The following is a 20,785-nucleotide window of genomic DNA, read 5'->3' on the forward strand; positions in this document are numbered from 1 at the left end:
CTACAGAGAACTCAGCGCTCAGCATGGGACAGATAGTCATTCTCTCTCTCTCTCTCCATCCCAACTCTCCAAAGCCCTGTCTGAAACACATTCACTGTGCTGCAGTTCAGGCCCAGTCTCGTTAGCCAAATCCTTCTCATCAGACAGGCCTGTGCAGATGCAGCTGTCAGAGGGATAAAGTCTGCGCGGGAGTTATATCGGAAGAAGGATGCCTATCCTAGAATGCACTCCGGCATCCAGCGCCGGAGCTGAGGCAGATGGAGACCCTATCAATCTACCAGATATGGGGATAATTCCAAGGGCCCTGCATCGACAGTGCAACATACTGTATTATCATACAATTAAATGGTTGATGCGGCCAAAAATTTCTAGCCTCATGTTCCCAGTAAACCTCTGGTAGTTTTATTGCTTTTCAAACCGGTATTACAGGCTTATTCAAAGCTTCCCTCAACCCGCTCCTGATTGGAAACCCATTTTGGCGTTTTGTCAGAGCAGTCTGACATAAAACACTGGCCTGCGTAGGCATAGTCTTAGTCAGCATTGGCTCTTCCTGCTGACCTGTCTTGTGGCATTTTACTAAGTGAATGATCAGAGTAAATACAATAGACTGCAGAGTATTGAATGGCCTCTCAGCTCACAGTGTCTCCAGGCTTGTTGGTTCCGGTCCCTGAACCACAATAACCACAAAGCTCTGTTTCCAGCCAGAATAAGAGCTCTCTGGATTTCCTATAGCTTGAAAATCTAAATGTATAAGTGCTTAAGGTGGAAACAGAGAGTTTGGTGATTCTTTTGACCCCCTTGAGATGAAAAGAGCTGTTTATTTCACAGCTTTTGGCTTGTAATTTAGTAGATGGGAGAAGTCATATGTTTTGTTCATGTAATGTCTGAAAACCTCAATGAGGTCAAATTTACAACAACTCTATTTCCAAGCATGGAGAAGGGGGGAAGTTATACCTTTGAAATTAAGTGGAATTTCATCTCTTCATTTGTCTGTGTAGCACTTTGGTCGATCCAAATAACAGTCCTCGCTAAACAAATTTCTCAGGAACCTTTGCTGCTTTCCATTCTGAACTACATCCATTTGTTGCTCTAATATAAGCCTCGTCCCCCGAGGGGGGAGAAAAAAAACTTTCTGAATCAATCCAAACCCACAGTAATTCATTTCACCCAGGCCCTGGCTGCTACTAGCGGGATTCCTGGAAGGCTGTCCAGACAGAGAGAACATGATTTAATCCAGCCTCCGTGGCTGGTGCGATAAGCTCTCAGACACACCCAGATTTTCACAAGGGGAAATATTCTGCCAGGACCCACAATTATCCAAGTCATAATGACCAAAGATGTTATCAAAGACTGGGCCTTAATTGCTCACTGATGTTTGGCCTTATCCAGCCACGTATATCAGAAGAACTTGTCCTTGTTTCAGGAGAAAAGAGTCTCTTTCTGTTCCTAGTTTATACTATGGGACACACATTTGACTACTGGCACTACCTTCCATGTTGAAATAAGTTTCCAAGGAGCATGCAGTCAAAAATCACTGAGCACAGGCATGTGATGCCGTTCAGTCACTTTTCATTCTTCCAAGGATAAGGTCAGTTGTTGGTTACCTCCGCCAAGGGGATCATATGATCACAGGCGTGCGTTTGTTGCTGAGCAGGAATTTTCAAAAATTAATGGGTGGATATTGATGACATTTAGTGGAAGAAGAGGAACAAATGATCCTGGATCCTGAGGACTACTTTGGACCATGGGGAGGGTTTAGCTCTTAGCAGTCTTGTGCTAATTCATTTCACTCTGGCATTCATAACATGTCAGTTCACAGTTGCTGAATATCAGTCCCTCCAGCATGTGGCCTGGAGTTGGATCCTTTTCTGAAGAAGAAGTTTGTGGTTGATGTCACGAAATGCTGTGATGAGATGTACCTGTTTACTCTTCTGTGTCACCATAGCTTGAGTTGTGCACATCTATATATTGTAGGAAATGGAATGTGTACATATATATATATATATATATATATATATATATATATATGTGTGTGTATATATATATATATGTGTGTGTGTGTGTGTGTGTGTGTGTGTGTGTGTGTGTGTGTGTGTGTGTGTGTGTACACGGCATTATTTGTCTTCCTTTGGTCTATTCTGCAATGATGTTTTAAAGCAATTTAGTTCACCATTTTTGGGAATATACTTCTTTGGTTAGGAGAAAACAATCCCACTCACCCAAGTGCATGATCGCCAGCTTTTCACTTTTGATGGTGAGCATACGGAATATCTATTAACACATTTGTCCTCTATAGTCAGACAACATGTCAGTTCTTTTTGTGGTGTAAACCAGCCCTAAGGTTGGCATAGTGCCTGGAAACAGGAAATAAATAGGTAGCCTGGCTCTACTCAAGCAAAGAAAACTCAACCAACTATCTAATTTGTTTAACTATTAGTAAAACATAAAATAATCTGGCACATAATTTAAATGTCTCTTTTTTATATTTAGTTTTTTACATGGAAGGAGGATATGAACCAGAAGACCACTCTGTAGAGGAAATGCCAAAGCCAATGTGAAAAAAAAGCAGTTTTTCCCACCGATTTAAATGAATTGCCCTAAAATGTCATGTATTCTTCCTTGGTCCATGCTCCACCCTTCCAGCAAGTTTCATGAAAACAGGCCTGGTAGTTTTTGCGTAATCCTGCTGGCTGACAGACAGACAAACAAACTAACAGACACGGGTGAGAACAAGGTAAATATATGTTCAGCTTGGTGATGGGAGGAGGATTTTGTTACCTTTGGAAAGCACCACTCTAGCCATATCCATCTATTTCCTCTGTGTTCATACAACACTCAGCAATGGGTTGTGTTGCCTGACCCATCCATAACTTCATTTACCACACAGGCATGTCAATCAATCTTCTCATCAAATTCTCGGCAAGAGAATTAGAATACTGAATCACTCTCCTAAAACAACATAAATGGCTTGAGCTTAATGAGTTATAACAGTGTTATGTTACATCGACAGGCAAGCTTCTTGAATGCAGGATTACCTTGCACAACAAGCTGTGAACGAAGCCAAGATTCTTTACTACCAGAGATTAAACATGCACAAAGGGCTATAATTTAAGGTTAAAACTTCACTGTAACAGAGCTTGGTGTTGAGTTATTTTTGAATTTCCAGTGAACACAAACTTGACCGCGACGTCTTTACATGACCATGTTGCTATGTGGAACACACAACAACAGTATGAGGAAAATGCTCTTGGCGTTGGATAATATTATATTTATTGGTGCATGTTTAGGATCAAACCTCAGTGTTTTATTGAAAGAATCACACAGGGACCTCAGTGATGAATGATGAAGGGGCGAGGGTGTTCTGCATTAAGCCTGAGAAATGAGAAGGGTGACCACAATGGGGTTTGACCACTGGTGGCACAGATGGTTTGCTACACTGCCTGTGTGGGTAAAAAAAAAAAAAAAAAAAAAATTAACTTTCTCACAGCCCACAGAAACGTCTTCCACCTCCTAAAATATACCAAAGATCGTTAAAACAGACCAATTCTGAATTAAACTTTCCCCTTTGCCTGTGTGCTCCGTCAAATATGGGAAAACAACCACACCTTCTCTTAGTAAAAGCATATAAAACATACAATCTCCTGTTAGTAATTAATTTCTTATCAAATATCAGATATAAAAGCAGACTTTGTGCTATATCAAATTCTGAGCAAAGCATGTCATACTTGGCAACAGGGCTCTCCATCAACCTGTGATAGCATCTTCACAGCTAGTCTGGAATGTTTTCTCTCCTCTTAGCAACATTGATGTTAACGTTTTGGACATCGCAGGGATTCATAACACTGTTCGAGTCTGAATAGAAAACAAGAACAAGAGTCAAGTGTGTATGTCTTCAGTAATGTTCTTGAAAAGCAGCTCATGGGACTAGTCTGCACTTTCTTGCCTCTTCTGCAAGTGTGTTGAGCGCCACCTGCTTTAGAGCCCTTTTCTGAATAGCACAACCCTTCTAAACTACAGATTATCTCTCTTCACTCAAAGGTGCTTCCCAAAAACAACGTACATAAACTCTTTATTTATCTTTTTTTTTATGAATACCTTTTGCATCTAAACTTTGTAACTGTTTTGCCACTCAGTAGAAAAAACTTAAAGCAATGGAACAGGGTTGATTTGCTTTGTTGCTTCCAAAACGGTTTGTAATAGCTCTCAGTGCGCCTTCTTTAGTAGAAAAAGTGCATGCCCCAAATACAATCATAAATCTTTTCTTCCCTTGTTGCCAGTAGGGTTGAGCAGTACAGAGTTTTCATTGTTTCAGCTGCTGTTTACACAATTTTTGCTCGATTTCTGCTGTTTCCTCCAGTTAGATTGATGATCTGCATATATGAGCACAGGCTGGGAAATGAACAATAGTCTTAAATGCTTTCTCTGAATGAGATGAATGTGTGTAAATTTTGATTTACACTTGGGCTGTGATGATCATCATTTACTTCCCTGTTTACCAAGTAGCCCACAAATTGCTCTAATTGTGTACAGCCCTTATGTAACAAGGGTTGTTGGCACAGGCACCTTGTAGGAAAGAGGTAAATGGAACATTTAAACATTGTTTATTAAGAGTAATGACTCAATTTTCCTGAGTGGGATACAAAAACTTGTATTGACTGGTCAGAGACCTCCTGATGGATGGAGGTTTGTCACAAAGATGAACTGTGATGGGGCAAAGAGACAAAGCTGGGACCTTTCAGGTTAAGTGATGTGAGTCATACTGGGAAGTTCATGCCAGACACTTGTTCAACATCCAGATGAGCTCTTCATATCACTCTATATTCTGCATTAGCTCTCATAAACCCACAATCCAAACCCTTAGATGTGAGTTCAGACTTGGATATTCTCAAACAGATCAAAATGAGAAAGAATTTTGCCAAGGTAGACTTGTGCTAAGCTTCCAGGGCTGGGAGGACCGAGGAAAACCTTTTACTGCATTATACTGTACCTCTTTCCAAGCTTTACTGCAGCGTAAACTAGGCTCTCTGTCTGAAATGCTTTTGTAGTAACTGACAAAAAGCTTTATTTCATGTGGAAATTTAGAGGCAGCATAGCTCAGAGGTAGAGTGGCCGTCTAGCAACCAAAGGGTTGCTGGTTTGATCCTCACTTCCCCTAGTGACTGTGTCAAAGTATCCTTGAGCAAGATACTGACCCCTGCCCTGGCCCTGCAACGGACTGGCGAACCGTCCAGGATGAACTCCAGCTCTCACCCGATGTCAGCTGGGATAGGCTCCAGCACCCCCCCCCCCCTTCCCACGCAACCCTTAACGGATATGCGGTATAGAAAATGGATGGATGGAAATTTGGAGGACCAGACTGTCAAAAAAGCCCCTAGACTGAGCTGTGAGTAAGGGAATCAGCTGTGGCCCATACGTTACCACGCAGTGTTTCACATAAACACTTTTTGGACTCGTCATGCAGAACAGGCTACAGAGATAGTTAAAGATGTAAACAATTCTTTAGGATCTGGGTCACTGTGTGTGTGTCTGAGGAGAACTGGATAAATCCTGAACATTCCCATCTATCTCCTCTTTTTTTCCTGGAGTACGCCACTGAGATGACGAGAAGTGGTGCTCCCCTTTATGCTTGGCACTGTAATTCACCGGGTACTATTCCCAGCGTCGTTATGTACGGCATCAGCAGAAGCTCAGAGATCAGAGGGTTTGTAGCCTTTTTTGACAGTTTTCCAGTTCTTGGAGCTGGATTGTGTTTTCACAGTGCTTGACTGCGGGCTGTTTTAGCTCCAGAAACGGTCTCCTCATCCAGCTCAACTGGGTCAAGAGGCGTGTCTGGAACTGCCATTCATTCTGCCTGTCATGTCTTCAAGAGAGCCAATATTCGCCTGCTGTAATACCACACGTTCAAAGATATACTGCAACTCAATGCCAAGTAATGCTTTTGCAGCAAAGCATTGGAAGCTTTACAGTGTTGGTTCATGCTCAGTGTAGATTCTTGGCTACTGCTGTGATTTGTCATTTCCGCAAATGTGAGGCTCATGTGATGATGTCTTAGTTGGAGGCCTCCTTTGCTATCAGTTATAAACTGAAGCTTTGATCAAGTGTTTGGACTGGGATTTATCAGCACATAAGAAATTTCTCTTTGAGTATAGTCTGGAGCACATGTTGTGAGCATGAAAAAATAAATATCATGTCGTAAACTCATTTAGCCTTTCCGCTTTGTGCAAGTGTGTGTGCGTCTTGAATATAATCAAACTGTCAAAATGATAAAATGTGATTTGGCTTCATAATTTCAACATCGTTTGTGCTCATAATATTAGCTGTTGCTGTATTTAATAATTCATAATATTTTCTTGAATATTCCATTATTTTCCAAGAGTTCAACTACAGGATTTTACAGCTATGTTTGTAAGCTAAGTGGAGCTACAGCCAACTAGCGACTAGCCTCTCTTTGAATGAAGTGTGGAAGCAAAGGAGACTGCTAGCCTGCCAGATACTAATAGCATATGTCTGCATGGAAAGCACACTATTAGGAGGTCTCTTGTTTTTGTGGTTGGAGTTGTGCTTTAGTCGTGAACAAGAACCAGGTACAATGACTTGCATATTGTTGTCATGAGCTTGAAATACAGTACAAGTAGTGCAATAGATGCTACATAGTGTAGAAGTGCTAGGTGCGGCCATGTTCTTACGTTTATCAAGAAATCGTTGCGACATGTAAAATTGCAAATTGATGTGGACAGATTGAAGAAACAAACAGTTTTAGAATTTTGGAAAACTAAGCCAGGTGTGTTCCCATCTTTAAACAAAGCTAGCCTCCTTTTGGCTTTAGCTCTGTCAGTTATTAGAGTGATGTCAATCTTTTCATCTAAATAGATAAACATATTTCCAAAAAATTTGAATCACTCCTCGAATGTTAGGTCCAAAATTCACTTCCTTTCTGCTCTGTTTTGTCATCTTTGGAGGAATTCATGGTTTTTAATGCCCTGGATGCTCCTCCTCTCCTTTGGTGTTGGACAGGTTATATTGTGGATTTATCAGATCTATTTATTTGCTAAAAAACAGCTGATGAATCTGTAAACAACTCTGATGAGATCTGTTAGACACACAAATTAGTGCAGATGTGCATGGTAGAACTACAGAGTATTGTAGTGTTAAGGGTAACAGAGATGAGCAACAATTCTCTTTCTTCATCCCATCTTTGAAATTTTACATTCTTTATTTATATCAAAGTATGTGTAGAGTCATGACGAAAACTGAAAACAACATATTAATAACATATAGAATTTTTTTTTAATCGCCTTGTTTCTGTCTTAGCACCATAAGCTCATTCAGCAGCTTATCAGCACCATAAGTGATTTAATTAAAACTGTATGGCCATCATTTCATATCCAAAACATTTTTCCCCATCTGTCTGTTTAAACCATGTTCTATGTAATCTTGGCAGAGGTCTTCAAAATTGCTTTCAAGTCACCCAGAACAAGGTGGGGGAATTGTTCCTCTTAGGCTCGCTGGGGCCTTGAAGTTCCTAATGATGACATCAAACGTGCAGAGTCGTGCTTGCCCTCAGTGGCCCCTGATCTGCCGGCAGAGAGGGCAGCGGTGAGCTCATGCTGGAAGGAAGTCACTTTGCCATTGCAAGTGCGAGACAGAAAGAGCAACATCTGGCAAAGCCTAGGAAGTGAAGCAGGATACACGCAGGCCAGGTATCGCTGTTAACCATGGAAAAACCCAACTATGATTTGGAGGGGACAGTGTTGCTGAGTTAGCCACCACCATGACACAGGCACCTTGTGTTTCCCTGTGTCACATCCTATCCCTGGGATCCGCCCTGAGGTTCAGGATCTAGGTCAGCAGCTGTCAGATATAAGTGCTGCCTGTTGTCTTTTGAAAAGATGACGTGAGAGACCATTATCAAATTTCCCCCCTCTCATTTAATGTCCTCTTCCCCTTGGCAGTGGGATTGTGTTTTTTTTGTCATAGTCTGCAAATAAAGAGACTTGTATAGACTTGTAGTTCCCAGAGCTGCAGTGACGTGTCTTGTGTATTTGTCTGTGCACATATGCGTACTTGTACAACATGCACATATGTGTTTATTTGTCTGGTTATTGTTGTTTGTCTGTCGGTCAGCAGAGCTGAATCACTGTATAAATACATGGTGTGTGGCTTAAAACCACATGTAGTAAATGTTAATACATGGTTTATTTGATGTTCGATTACATCCTCAATTACCTTACAGGGCCACAGGTGTGCTTCTTAGAGCATTTCCTCTGATCTGTCCGGCGTGGTTCATCTTTGTCTTGCTCTGCCGACTGTCAGGGTAGATAAGTGAGATCCAGATGTGTTCTGCAGGGCTGAAACCCAGAATTCCCCAAGCTTCCCCTCGACCCCCATAGCACAGGTAGGCCTGTTTGCCTGCCTGCCTGTCTGCCTGTCTGAGGCACGCGCCTACCCCAGGTCTCTCACATGAGCTCAGCTTCCAGGTCGCGCAACACAGGCTCAGTAATTGACCCAAATCAAATGCTCACCGGTAAAAAAACGTGCCCCCTCGCCGTCCTGGTCAAGCTTTGTTCTTCGACCCTAGTTTAAATACTTCCCCCAGCCCAGTGCAACACTCAGGATGTGGCTCCCTGGTTGGCCACAGACAGGGGAGTTCATAATCTAGTCAAGCAGACAAAATGGGTGATGGAAAGGTTTTGTAGTTCTGATGGAAAGATGTAATGTGTTTAATCACAGACATTTCTCTGAGCCAAACCAGACCAGTTACACACAGATGCACACACAAACTGGGACCTGGGAGTCTCATTTCATTTACTTGCAATGATATTTCATTTTTTTTCTAATCATTGGTGAATAGACTCTTACGAAATGTCTTTATTGTCAAACAGAATCTTTCATTAATTAGTTAAGGTCATGGCTCTCTGACTTACAGCAGATGTTAGCTGAGAAGCCCTATGTGTTTAAGGAATGATATGGTAGTATTAATTTAATTAGATCAAATTTATTTCCAAATCATTGTGTCTCATCTATAAAATCAATTAAGCAAAGCTATGACCTAAGACAGAGTGTTTGTCTCTCAGGAACATTATTTTCTGGTGCACACACTGACCGTGCTTAAATGGATTTCACGGTGATGCATATACAGTGCTGATGGGTTTATCTTTGTGCGTGTGTATATGTGTGAGACATTAGATTTTGTCTGAGATCATGTGTTTATGGTCTTGTGATGATGTGATTGACAGGACCCAAGTGAGACGGGGACCTTCTGACTCCTCCCCTCAGCAGACTGGGACCTCCCGTACTGTGAAACGTTATCCATCATCGTCTGCGCCTATCACTTCCAATGCCCTGCCCAGTGGCAACGGCTATGCTCACGGCCACAGAAATGATCACAGGACCTGGCCTGGACATGGACATGGGCACAGCAACATGCACTACGCTAACACTAACAAGCCAGCCAGCGACAGCCAGCTACATGGACAGTTCAACAATGCCTTACTACCAGCAGGTAAAAACAACATATTCATATATATTTAGTATTTGCACGCTGACAGTTTGAGACATCAAAATGTTTACATTTCACATTTCATTGTTTTTGTCAGCAGGCAGCCCTTTTACTTGGCTGGGCATATTTCAAAGTATATATGGAACCATACAACCTCATTTGACCCCGTTTGAATAAATCTAGCTATCCCTTTAAGCCTGTGTGAGTGTGTGACATGACAAGTCTCGGCCCACAACAAAAAACAAATTGGATCTACCCTTTCATAATTTTAATACTCCATCACTACCTCATTTTCCCCTGATCCCCTATCCAGTACACACAGCTGTTCTCTTGATTTTTAGCTGTGTACCAGGGCAACGGCTGTTGAAACGCCTCCCACCATTACACCATATCGCACTCACGCTCTCTTTGTCTCCTTGACACATAACACACATCCAAAACACCTTCTTCCGAAGATAAAGGGCTTGGAGGCTAGCCCGGTAGTATTCTCTTCCCCTTTTGCTGGCATGTGGCACATTGCTCGTTCAGCTGCAGCGTGCCACTGGCGAGCCGTCAGCACACACCCTCAAACACTTATAAACCTCCCTTTGCAAGAGATGGGGAGAGTGTCACAGTAAAACTGAAGGAGGTAGGATGCAGCTCCTCTCCAGTCGAACTCTGCTGCTGCTCCTTCTCAACCAGGTATGTGTTTGTTTCCCAGGGGCCAACCTTACTTCCAACCTGGACCGCATTAAGATCATCTTCACACCCATGATGTGCCGCCGGGTGTGCAGTGGCGGACGCTGCTACAACAGCTGTGAGAAAGGAGATATGACTACGGTCTACAGTGAGACCTCTCAACAGCAGCAGCAGCCGAAGAACCAAGGCTTTCGACTTTGTGAGTGTCCACTACAGGCCCTCTGGTTATCGTTGCAGTGAATTCCCTTTTTTTTCTCGCCTCTTCATTTTTCCTCTCCTGTCACCTTCTCTCTTGTCTCCGATTCTCACGCACTTTCCCTGCATCTTCATGCTAGTTTCTCATTCCTTCTTTATGGGGTGAGCTTGACAAAATGGGTTCCTGGTGGCATGCTGTCTGTTCTGAATACCAAACTCAGAGAGGAGGCAAAGTGGTGCAGATAAAAGCTGTGAGCAAAAAATCCGTCAAAGAGAAAAAGAGGCAGGCAAAGTAAGAGAGAAAGCGGTAGAAGCCGATTAAAAGTGGGCTCTGTAAAAGGGGGCTAATCTCCCCTAGCACACACACATTAAGGGTTGGTGGTCCCACGCTCCCAACACTTAGCCCCATCTCTTTGCGGTTTACACCTCGCGGTTGGCCCTGCCGTTAACCATTTAACATGCTCTCTGGGAGTGCAGGAATGAATGAAAGAGGAGAGGCAGAACCAGAAAGAGAGAAAGAGCAGCATGAACAGGATTTTATAGGGATTACATTAAACCTGCCATTTATCCAGGGGGCTTTGCTTCAAATTCACACAGGAGTGTCCACAGGAAGGGAGGGGGGGTGGTCAATGCCAAGGGCAGGGTCGTAGCCCCGCATGTTTCAGTTGAAAAGGTCCAACCAAGGCTCAGACCAATTACTCCATATGGATTAAAGGTGAAGGGTGCACATACCACACACATGCACGTTCAAGTCCTCTCTAGTCACAAGTCGCATAAATATGAACTCAAACAGGCACACAGACACGCAATCCATGTTCACATAAGTGCACTTGTCTCTTTGGAGAGGACTTACCTGACTTATGAATATATAAACAGGCTGATGTTGCAGATTTATGTGCCCATTAATGGGGTTTTGGATCATGGTGTAGATATTCTAAACACTTCAGCGTCCTGGCAGAGGCCTCCTACACGATTACATTCCTGGCACCTGCAACCTCTGAACAGAGGTTTGTTTTTAATGCCACATTTTTATTCTCTATTAATCTCCCATCCTTATTTTAAAGTATGTTTTAAAGAGTGTTAAAAAAAGCTTGCATCCTGTTATTGCGTGGGTGTGCGTGGTCGTCAAAGAATGTTGAGTGGACAGCAAACAGTTATCTCATGCGTTTGTTATGTTCCCCTGCACAACGCAGTAAAATCTGTCTGGATAATTATAACAGGCTCCCTCGATACGCACCCTGTGTATAACCCTTACTTTGAAGCCTGACATTAGATTGGGTACAAGTCTGTTTATGGAGTGAAAAGTGTGTGTGTGTGTGTGTGTGTGTGTGCTCGTGCATTTGAGAGACTGTTCGGTTGTGTGAGCCTGTTGAATGGATAGACTGATAGGCTGAGGGAGCATGGGCTGCACTGTTAGATAGTGGATTGTTGTCTATGAATAGTTCCTGCCCTTGGGTGGGACTGGCCTGAAGCAGACCAGCACAGACCTGCATCCCACATTGAGCGGATTTAACAACCTTCTTGAGCTGATCATTTAGCCAGCATGTCTAATTAGATGAGGCCTTCTCGTACGTCTGGACCCCAGTCCCTCCTCAGTCTTTCCACATTACTTTTCAAACATTTTTTTTTATTCCTTCCTTCACTTTATCCCCATCTTTGTTCTGTTTTTAGTCTCAAATGATCCCTTCTTAATCCCTTCCCTTCCCTGTCCGTTACTTCTAGGTTCATTCCATCTCTCCCTCTCTTCCTCTTACTGTCTAACTGTTGTTAATGCTTTGTGACAGGGAGCTCATTCCCTACATGCCATTGAAACTGTCCAGCATCTCCCTGTTTGTGTGTTACTGTCTATCTTAATGACAAAGAGAGGATGCAGCGCACAGCGTGTTTCCATCACGAGGGTCTTCTTCTGTCTGTCTCGTAAATGGTCCGATCTGACCTCCGGCTGTCTTGAAAAGGAGCCCTCATATTTGTGAAGTGTGGCGCTGCTGAACCGAAAAAACAGCTTCACTTGCTCACCCTTTGTGAATGGTTGTTTTCTTATTCGTCATGGTTGAATTGATTTTTTTTTTCACTTGATAGTCTTTGATGTTTTGAGTTAGGGAGGTCAGGTCAGAGTGAATGAGAGCAGGCTCAGGTATGTAGGGTGCTGGGCTGGCACCCATCCTTCATGCCAAAAGATAAGGCCAATGAAAGGGCTGTGAGGGCAGTATATCGAACATCATCTCGCTGAGCTGGCATTCCCTCTCTCTCTCACTTTCCTTGGTGAATTGCAAACTATAAATCAAACTCTAGGCTGAGCACATTTTGGGATTTAATTTACTTATGAGGTTAAGGCTTGTTGCTCTCCTTTTTTGCTCAAGATAGTTTGGGAATTTATATGTTTTTACTCCTGTTCCCTGCCGACTTGTTTGTTTCACAAATTACTGCAAGATGAATCATCGTTCATCAGTCTGCTTAGGAGTGTATAATTATGGATATGAGGCATGGAAGAGAAGAACAGCATGAGGGATGGTGCCACGACTGCCCTCAGGACAAAAATGAAACCTGAGAAAAGCACGACTGTTGCTGCTGTTTCAAACCAGGCCTAACCATAGGTAGCCAGACGACTATTAGGACAACCCTTTCTGTGTTGTTATACTGGTGCAGATGTATGTATGAAGATGCATACATGCATGATGTAATTGCTTATCCTAACAAATACACTTTCTCTTTACCTCTGACACAGCCAGGCCTCTCATTCCTCTTCTTCTCTGCAGTCTTTTGTCAGATCCCCTGTCTGAATGGAGGCCGTTGCATCGGCAGGGACTTGTGTTGGTGTCCATCCAACTCCACTGGGAAGTTTTGCCACTTGCCAGCCCCGCCTCATACCAAACCCACCTCTCACAATAACAAGGACTCCAGCTACTTTGGACAGAAATCTCCTTCCCATTCCATGTACACACTACCACTGTCCAACCAGCAAGGTAAGCACCCAGTGCACTAGTCAATATGGGAGGGCAGCCTTGCACTTGCATTGACACCCAGTCATTTTGTGGCGATATATCACTGTGATAAATGTAGGCATGGCAGGGCCTTATTCTTTGTCAGTTCCTCCACTTCTCTTCATAATCACAGGTTTTTTTAATGCATACCGGTCTTGTTTATTTTTCAGTGCTGTTGCCTTTGTGGACCAGCAATGGAGGTCAGATTATTTTTAGCAGAATAACTATCATATTGTTCGCACAATGGGGCTTCTATGAAACAGAAGTGGATACTGGAAACAGACCAAAGCATCATGAAGTTATTATTTGCTCACTTTCTAACCCTCTTGGTATGATTGTTTTATGTTTTTAGTCTTTCGGCATTCATTCAGCAGTCATTTTGTCAATGTATGTAAAAGCAAAAATTCTGACTTCATCTAAGTCTCTAAGAAAAATTTCATCAAGAAATTTGCAGGTCACATGGATTCAAACTGCAATATGTGGATAGAGGTGGTGATTACAGCCTCTTGATTTTTATCTGTCATTGCTGATCATGCCATAATAGTGCACAATGCATTCTTGCATGGGAGTCAAGTACATCAGATAGAGTAGTAGAATACTCTCCTTTTGCTTTCCCAATACATGTGCATGAAAGAATCTATAAGTCCATCTGGGCACAAGGTGCAGCTTTGAGATCACACACACACACACACACACACACACACACACACACACACACACACACACACACACACACACACACACACACACACACACACACAGGGATCTGGGTACTTCTAGTCCATACTGGGGACAGATGTTTCTGTACACCATCCCTACAACTTGGTTGTTCCTCTCAATGTACACTTTTGCGGCGAGCATCTTACTCCCTGCTACTATGTGTTTGACTGTCTTGGGAGCATCCTTACACAGCCTGCACCATGGGTCTGATCTGGTGTGGTAGACCTTGGCCTCTTTGTCTGTTGTGCTTAGGGCCTGCTCTTATGCTGCCATGGTGAGTGTCTCTGTGCTGTCTTTCAGTCCAGCATGTTCCAGCCATTGGTAGGTCCTCTTGATAGACTGTTTAGGGGCTTGTCTGTCCATGTACACTCCTCTCTCTCCTCACTCTCATCAGGTTTCAGCTGTCTGAGGCATTCACTGAGCAGCTCGTCGTGAGGGGTCATCTTCTTGATTTAAGAGCAACAAAGACTAAAGTCATTATGTCGCTAGACATGTGTGAACACTTTTAGTAATCCAGGCTGCACATTATAGTGGGATCCATGCAATAAGGAGAAAATAGTTATTAAAGAGTGGAGCATTAGGGTGCCATTTATATGTTCCGTCAGATTCCTTGTCAGTGAAACACCAAACTGACAGAAGGCATCTCATTTTACGGCCAATCTGTAGTTTAGCTTATTTCAAAGGGACATCGGAGTAAATCAGATACTCCAATCTTTGTGGGTCTACGGTTACTTTCTATAGGTTTTCAACAAGTAACAGAGAGAGGATCAAGCCAATCTGATAATAGTCTCAAGAGAAATGAATAAGAATAATGTTTAATATTTTGTTACATTGGAGAGTTGTCAGCTTTTACATGCAACCATCTGTCACTCCAAAAAATTTAGAAACAGTACATTTTATCTCAGTTATCAGATTGTAGTCGTAAAAGTATTCAAAATATGTCAATTTTAACAACTGAATCACACAATTTTGTTGCTTTGGGGAGATAAAACAGTCTATTAAGGTCTAATTTACTTTTATTGTACATGCCATGAAAGTTATTTTTGGCAAAAATAACTAAAGAGGGGAAATGTCCTCCCCCCTAAATACAGTACTTAACCACTGGAATGTGTTATGGTAATGAACTCATCAAACTGAATGGCTCATATTAATGGTTTAATGGAAACATCGATGATTTTGTCCAGTTAAATTTGTATTCAGACAGAGATGAATGCTTGGAAAAATCTCAAATATGCAGCACTGTGGTGGGAGCCTTGTTGAAATATGACAAAATGTCATCAGCATACAATGATATAGAGCGATCGGTGTTAATAAATCCCTGTCAACAAGAACATGATTAGGTGACCTTGGTTGATACAATGCGATGTTTGTTATTGCAGATGGGTTTTTATTTGATGAAAGTCTTTTTAATGAAATTGGAATCCAATTTAAAATGCTGCAGGACTTATCAAAGGTATTCCTGCTTGGCGTCATCTTTGGCAGATGACTTATATGGAGTAGTCCCCATTTTATATCAATGCAAGCCATGTTTTCACAAAATCTGTCTGGTTGCAATAAATTAATATTGTTAAATGGGGTTTTAAGATCTGAGCAAAAAATGTTATTTGGACTTTAAGAATAGATAGTGGTCTATAATTGCCACATTTAGTGGTGTCCTTGTAGAGACAAAACTCAGACTGATTCATGAGAGTGGGTTAGAATTCTGGGAAAAAGCCCTGGCACTCCCTGAAGATGGATGCTTCCCCTCTGTCAGAAGGACAAAAGAGCTCATTCTCCATATTGCAACATCATCTCAACTCCTCAGCAAGTCTGCTTTTGGTCTTTGAGATGATTTGATTTAAACCAGAGAATCCCAAACGCTTTTGTGTTGTTGTTGCTGTTTTTGTAGTACCAATAGTGTTTTCATTGCTGGGAATTCCCCATCAGGACCTCATAACCTGATGAAAAAGAAAGCCAAATTTGAGTTGGAAAAAGTTTGTGCAGGGTACTAGCTGATTACATTCCTCACATCTGTTAGCCGTTGGCTGAAGCTGCTTCCACTTACATTAATTCAAAATTGAAATCAAACAATAAATCAGCCAATCCATTTAATATAGGAGGCTTCTGTCCATGTTTAGGTTCTTAAATGACTGCAGGACAGCAGAAGGATGAGATTTTGGTATAGGTACTGATAAAACCTATGAAAGCTAAGGTAGCAGGTGTCCCTGGTTGTATATCACTTGAGCTGTGCATCTCTCTTCTTCCAGCATCTCTTCATCCATCCTTGGTCAACGTCCATATTCAACATCCTCCTGAGGCTGAGGTCCAGGTCCACCAAGTAGCTCGGGTTCAGCCTGGTCATAGACCGGCCACCACAGAGGGGGCACACTCTGTCCAGCAGCGCTCTCAACCTGGTAATGGACATGAACCCACTAGTGAGCACAGTAGCAGAGACGTACACACCAATGGGAATGGCTATGGCCATGTCAGACCAAACAACCGTCAGAATGGACATGTGGGAAGATGCTTTCAGGAAACAGTTGACGGACAGGTATCATGTCAATCATGTAAACACATTATGCACACCATATCTTTAAGTGATCCAAGCCATGTTCCACTGTAGATGTTGTTAAGCACAGGCACCATAATGTTACCATCACTTTCTCCAAAAAGCTGTTGTCTCAAACAGGAAGTGGGTCCATGGTTATCATTTATGTCATGCTAGCCATTCCATGTTTCATGAGTAAGGATGGAGCCAGGGAACAGCAAGATTTGTGGCCTGTCCTCTTGTGACTCTGCTGAGCTGACACATCTCCTGTTTTTTGCGTTGTCAGGATAATCCGAGGATGACCACCATGAAACAAAATAGAAATGGTGAACGCCTCAGGTGGTAGGGTGTGACTTTGGCTAATCTGAGGCTAACAGGCTCTGTTCTCTTGGCGGTGATGAGGTGTTATGTTTGACTCTTAGCTTGTAGGTTTGTCAGGTGCTGCAATTAAAGGAGCTAGATTTTTTCCCCAGATTTTTTTCCCCAGCATTAGTCCTTCATCTATTTTGGTTATGCTTCAGCTCCCATCTTCTGTACTGTGGCGACATGGATATCTTGAAATAAAGTATTCCAATCAGTGGTTGTTCAGAACTCCAATAGAACTGCCACAGAAAAGCACAAAAGCTCTTGCATGTAGTTTTCCCTACTTTCCTGCCAGTTTTGGTGTTCTGCAGAATAATGTCTTCTCTGTTGCCTCTTGAGTTTCATAATCTCTACTGGCCAAAAATCCAATAAGTAAGATCTGATAGGAATCTCTCATAATTAGGCAAATGCCTTAATGAGGTCCATGGTCCAAATGCCAGGAGGTTCATAGCTGTTCCTGCAACTTGGTGTTTATATCCTCCTCCAAGTAACTAGTCTCAGATGTGCCCAGTTCACTCTGTTCCTAGAGATAGGTACACACACAAACAAACTCACAAATTCTGATTTAGCAAACACACATATTTGCACAGATGCAGGCACAAAAAATGTCACACTCATCCTCAAAACTTGTTTCTTAGATTCAACACAGATGTGTGTTGTTGTTGTTGTTGTAGTGTGGCAAGCCTCTCCCAGGCCTAACCAAACAAGATGACTGCTGTGGAAGTGTGGGTGCCTCCTGGGGACTCAACAAGTGCCAAAAGTGTCCACCCAAACCAGGTAACCCCTCCAGACTAAAACTGGTCGTATTGAGCCTTCTTGTTCTTTCATTCTAATCAGGTGGTATTGTTTTTCTAGTGTGCTATTTGTATCTTTATCACAAGGGTTCAAAACAGTAATGCTTGGCTCTCTTCTCTTCAAGCAGAGTTTCCATTCAGAGCACTGTATATTTTTATGGATTGTTTTTGGTCTTTAAAATTCCTCATCAGTAGTTGCTTATATTTAGTGGCAACATTTATCACAGGCCTGAACAATACCGACAAGGATAATTAGCAGTCATCATCAGATCCTTGAATACTTTTGTAAAGATTTGACGATGGATCAAGTTGTACAAATTGTGCTTTTTTAGCTTCCATGAAACCAAAACTGGGAAGCAAATGAAAACACATTTAGCCTGAAGATGAGAGAAGAAGTACCACCCACCCCGCAGGCCGAATGAGCCAGTGTGTCCTTGAAACAGTTAGGAAATGAGCAGCCGCAAGTCAGCTGCTCCCCAACCAGAGCTGCGGTAGGTTTGAAAAACAGGAGCAGGGTGGTTATACGTCGACAAGCTGGGTGGGTGGTGACACCTCTCACTAAAGATGGAGACTCTGACTCAGCCTGACAGCCCTGTGTGTTTTTGAAGGGTGACTTATGTACTTGTTCAGGCTTTGTAGGATTTACCATTTAGGCCTTGTCAGATGTCAGAAGCATCTATGGTGGCACATGAGGACACTTTTTTTTCTCTGCTTTCTTAATTGCAGTACACTGAGTCTGCTGATATCAATTGGATGTCAAAGTCCTCATGCCCTATTTAATATCCAACCAGACCTTAATCAGAAGCAGACATCATCCCTCTCAGTCTCCTCCATCCATCATATTAGATGCAGATCTATTCTTCTCTCTCCCACTCTCCAATCTCTCTCAGCATGAGAGAATCGGCTCCACCCCCGGCACACTCTCTTTTGGCTCCCAGATGTTCTTCTCTGCTTCTTCCTTTGAAGTTTGGAAGGGGGACACAGTCAATGCTCCATTCACTCGTTTCTGTTGTTGTTATGGGGGGCAGAGTACTGTAGGCTGAGGTCTCAGGTCACACGAAGCCAGGATTGAGAGAACTAAAGAGTAAAAAATGAAGTCATATACAATGTCTCACAAGTGTTGGAAGGAGCTTTAATAAGAGAAGTGCTTTGAATTCCTGAGTGTTATTGTTCTCAGTTTAGACACTTGGCGAGATCTTAGCACTGCATTCCGTACTTACTGGCTTGTGTTTGACAGGAATGATATGCAACCAGGAGACAACAGCCCCTGAAAAATGTTGCTGTTCCTTTGTTCTGTTTCTGGTGAAAATGTCAGTTGTCAGATTGCAATGTGGGGAAAAGTCATTGAGTTTTATAGGAGTCTCCTGCGTCTCTTGTTGAGTGTGTGATAATGATGTCATGAAAACCCTGTTTTTATTTGGGGGTGTGATACTACTATTAGTCCATTTTGTACTGTAAGCAAACAATTCAACATTACTCGTTTATTACTTTCTAAAGGATGTCAATGGGGCCACAGATTAATAGCCACAGTTCTTTGGCAAACAGTATTTTTAGCAAGTCCTTGCCTCCTGGATTAACTTCAAATATTTTCAGCTATTTCCAGTTTTAGGCCCATTCAGGCTCCGCATCACTGCCAGTATTTTGGCAAAGACTCCACTTGATAAGCACTGGTGAGCAATGGAACTGATAAGCAGCACAATGCCCTATAAATAATATATGTTCAATAAATTCCTGTCGTTGCAGACAGTGTGTCTAGCTGTCTATGAGGATCATTTCAGCACAGTTGACAACATTATAGCTGGGTATTATTTATTGTTGGGCGAAGGACTTTATGTCCCTTTTGTGGCAATAAGGGAGGAAAATATGAGTGTTTTGTTTATGTGCATGTGTGTTTGTGAAGGTTGACATTGTGGAGGCATGAATGCCAGTGTGACCCATCTCAGTGGGAGCCAGTCAGTGCCTTTAAAAGTTGCATGCTAGGGATTCCTGGCTCATAACGAGATCCAGATCAACCAGACCAGCCTTTAGTCAACTCCATCCCTCTGGTTCTGATGATGAGGTGGGGAGAAGATTGCCCTAAATTTATAACCTTGTTAGAACGAAAATATGGTTTCATATGACATTAATTTATCATGGAGATGGTCAAATATTCCCTCAGGTCTGAGAGTTAACCAGTAACTGGTCAAGTACATTGAGAGAATAAGGGAGGGAATAGATGAGGCTGTTTGTGTATGACTCCCCTCAATAACTCAGTGGAATGTGATGCTTGAGAGGCAAAGAGTTAGCATTTTTCTATGTGTAATGTTGGGGATTGGTTAAGGAATGTATTTGTTACAGTAAATCTAAATGGCACCACTCTAGGCAAGCCAAACCCAATGTAAAACAAGCATCGATGAGCAGGGCCCTGCACCCCCTACCCATGTCTCAGTGTGTTGCTGTTCTGTTGAGAGGCATGGTAGTAAACCCTGAAAATACGTGAATCTTAAAGGACAGAGCAATCGAATGCATGCGCTGTTTTGCAAATATCACTTTCCACATGTTATGATAGTGTACATCAAGTGAGTACAACACTTTCTTTCCAATCTAAATCAAATAATGTTTGCTGCACCAGGCTTGCTAGCCATCAGGTGGTGCTACGACTGTGACTTCACTTCAGCCTGCAGATGTCCTCAGGCCGGGATTCTCTTCTAACATGTGAAATTTGGGAAAGATCTGACAATGTCAAATCCAGTGACAACAATTACACGTTCTACGGTAGAATATCAAGATTGATTGTCATGCCATGGTAATGACGTAGAGCGAAAAGTCTCCGCCTTCATAGTAACACATCACCAAGTTTTTCAGGCGTTACTGACCAAATTTTAGAAGAATCTGATCAACCCACAATTAGGGATACATTAAAATGTTTTTAAAAAATCCTGTTGTCACCAGTTGGCATTATGTCTAATGTGCCTTTGAATTTAAGGGTATCTTCCCCGACCCATAATACACCCCTCTACCAAGTTTGGTGAAAATCTGCCCTATAATT

General features: G+C 42.4%; 1 protein-coding gene across 2 annotated transcripts in view; it reads left to right on the forward strand.

Moving 5' to 3' along the window:
- LOC147246677 (latent-transforming growth factor beta-binding protein 2-like) overlaps positions 1-20,785 on the forward strand; it is an 89,499-nt gene that overhangs the window by 24,936 nt on the left and 43,778 nt on the right. For both annotated transcript variants that reach the window (XM_086181939.1, XM_086181940.1), the window contains 5 exons: positions 9,237-9,502; positions 10,200-10,376; positions 13,129-13,335; positions 16,320-16,603; positions 17,638-17,740. In XM_086181939.1, the coding sequence (XP_086038065.1) occupies positions 9,237-9,502; positions 10,200-10,376; positions 13,129-13,335; positions 16,320-16,603; positions 17,638-17,740 (1,037 nt within the window). The remainder of the gene's footprint in view (positions 1-9,236; positions 9,503-10,199; positions 10,377-13,128; positions 13,336-16,319; positions 16,604-17,637; positions 17,741-20,785) is intronic.

Source organism: Aulostomus chinensis, chromosome 17 (genome assembly GCF_037954235.1).
Source record: "Aulostomus chinensis isolate RoL2024-O1b breed Wild chromosome 17, RoL_Achi_v1.0, whole genome shotgun sequence".
NCBI lineage: Eukaryota > Metazoa > Chordata > Actinopteri > Syngnathiformes > Aulostomidae > Aulostomus > Aulostomus chinensis.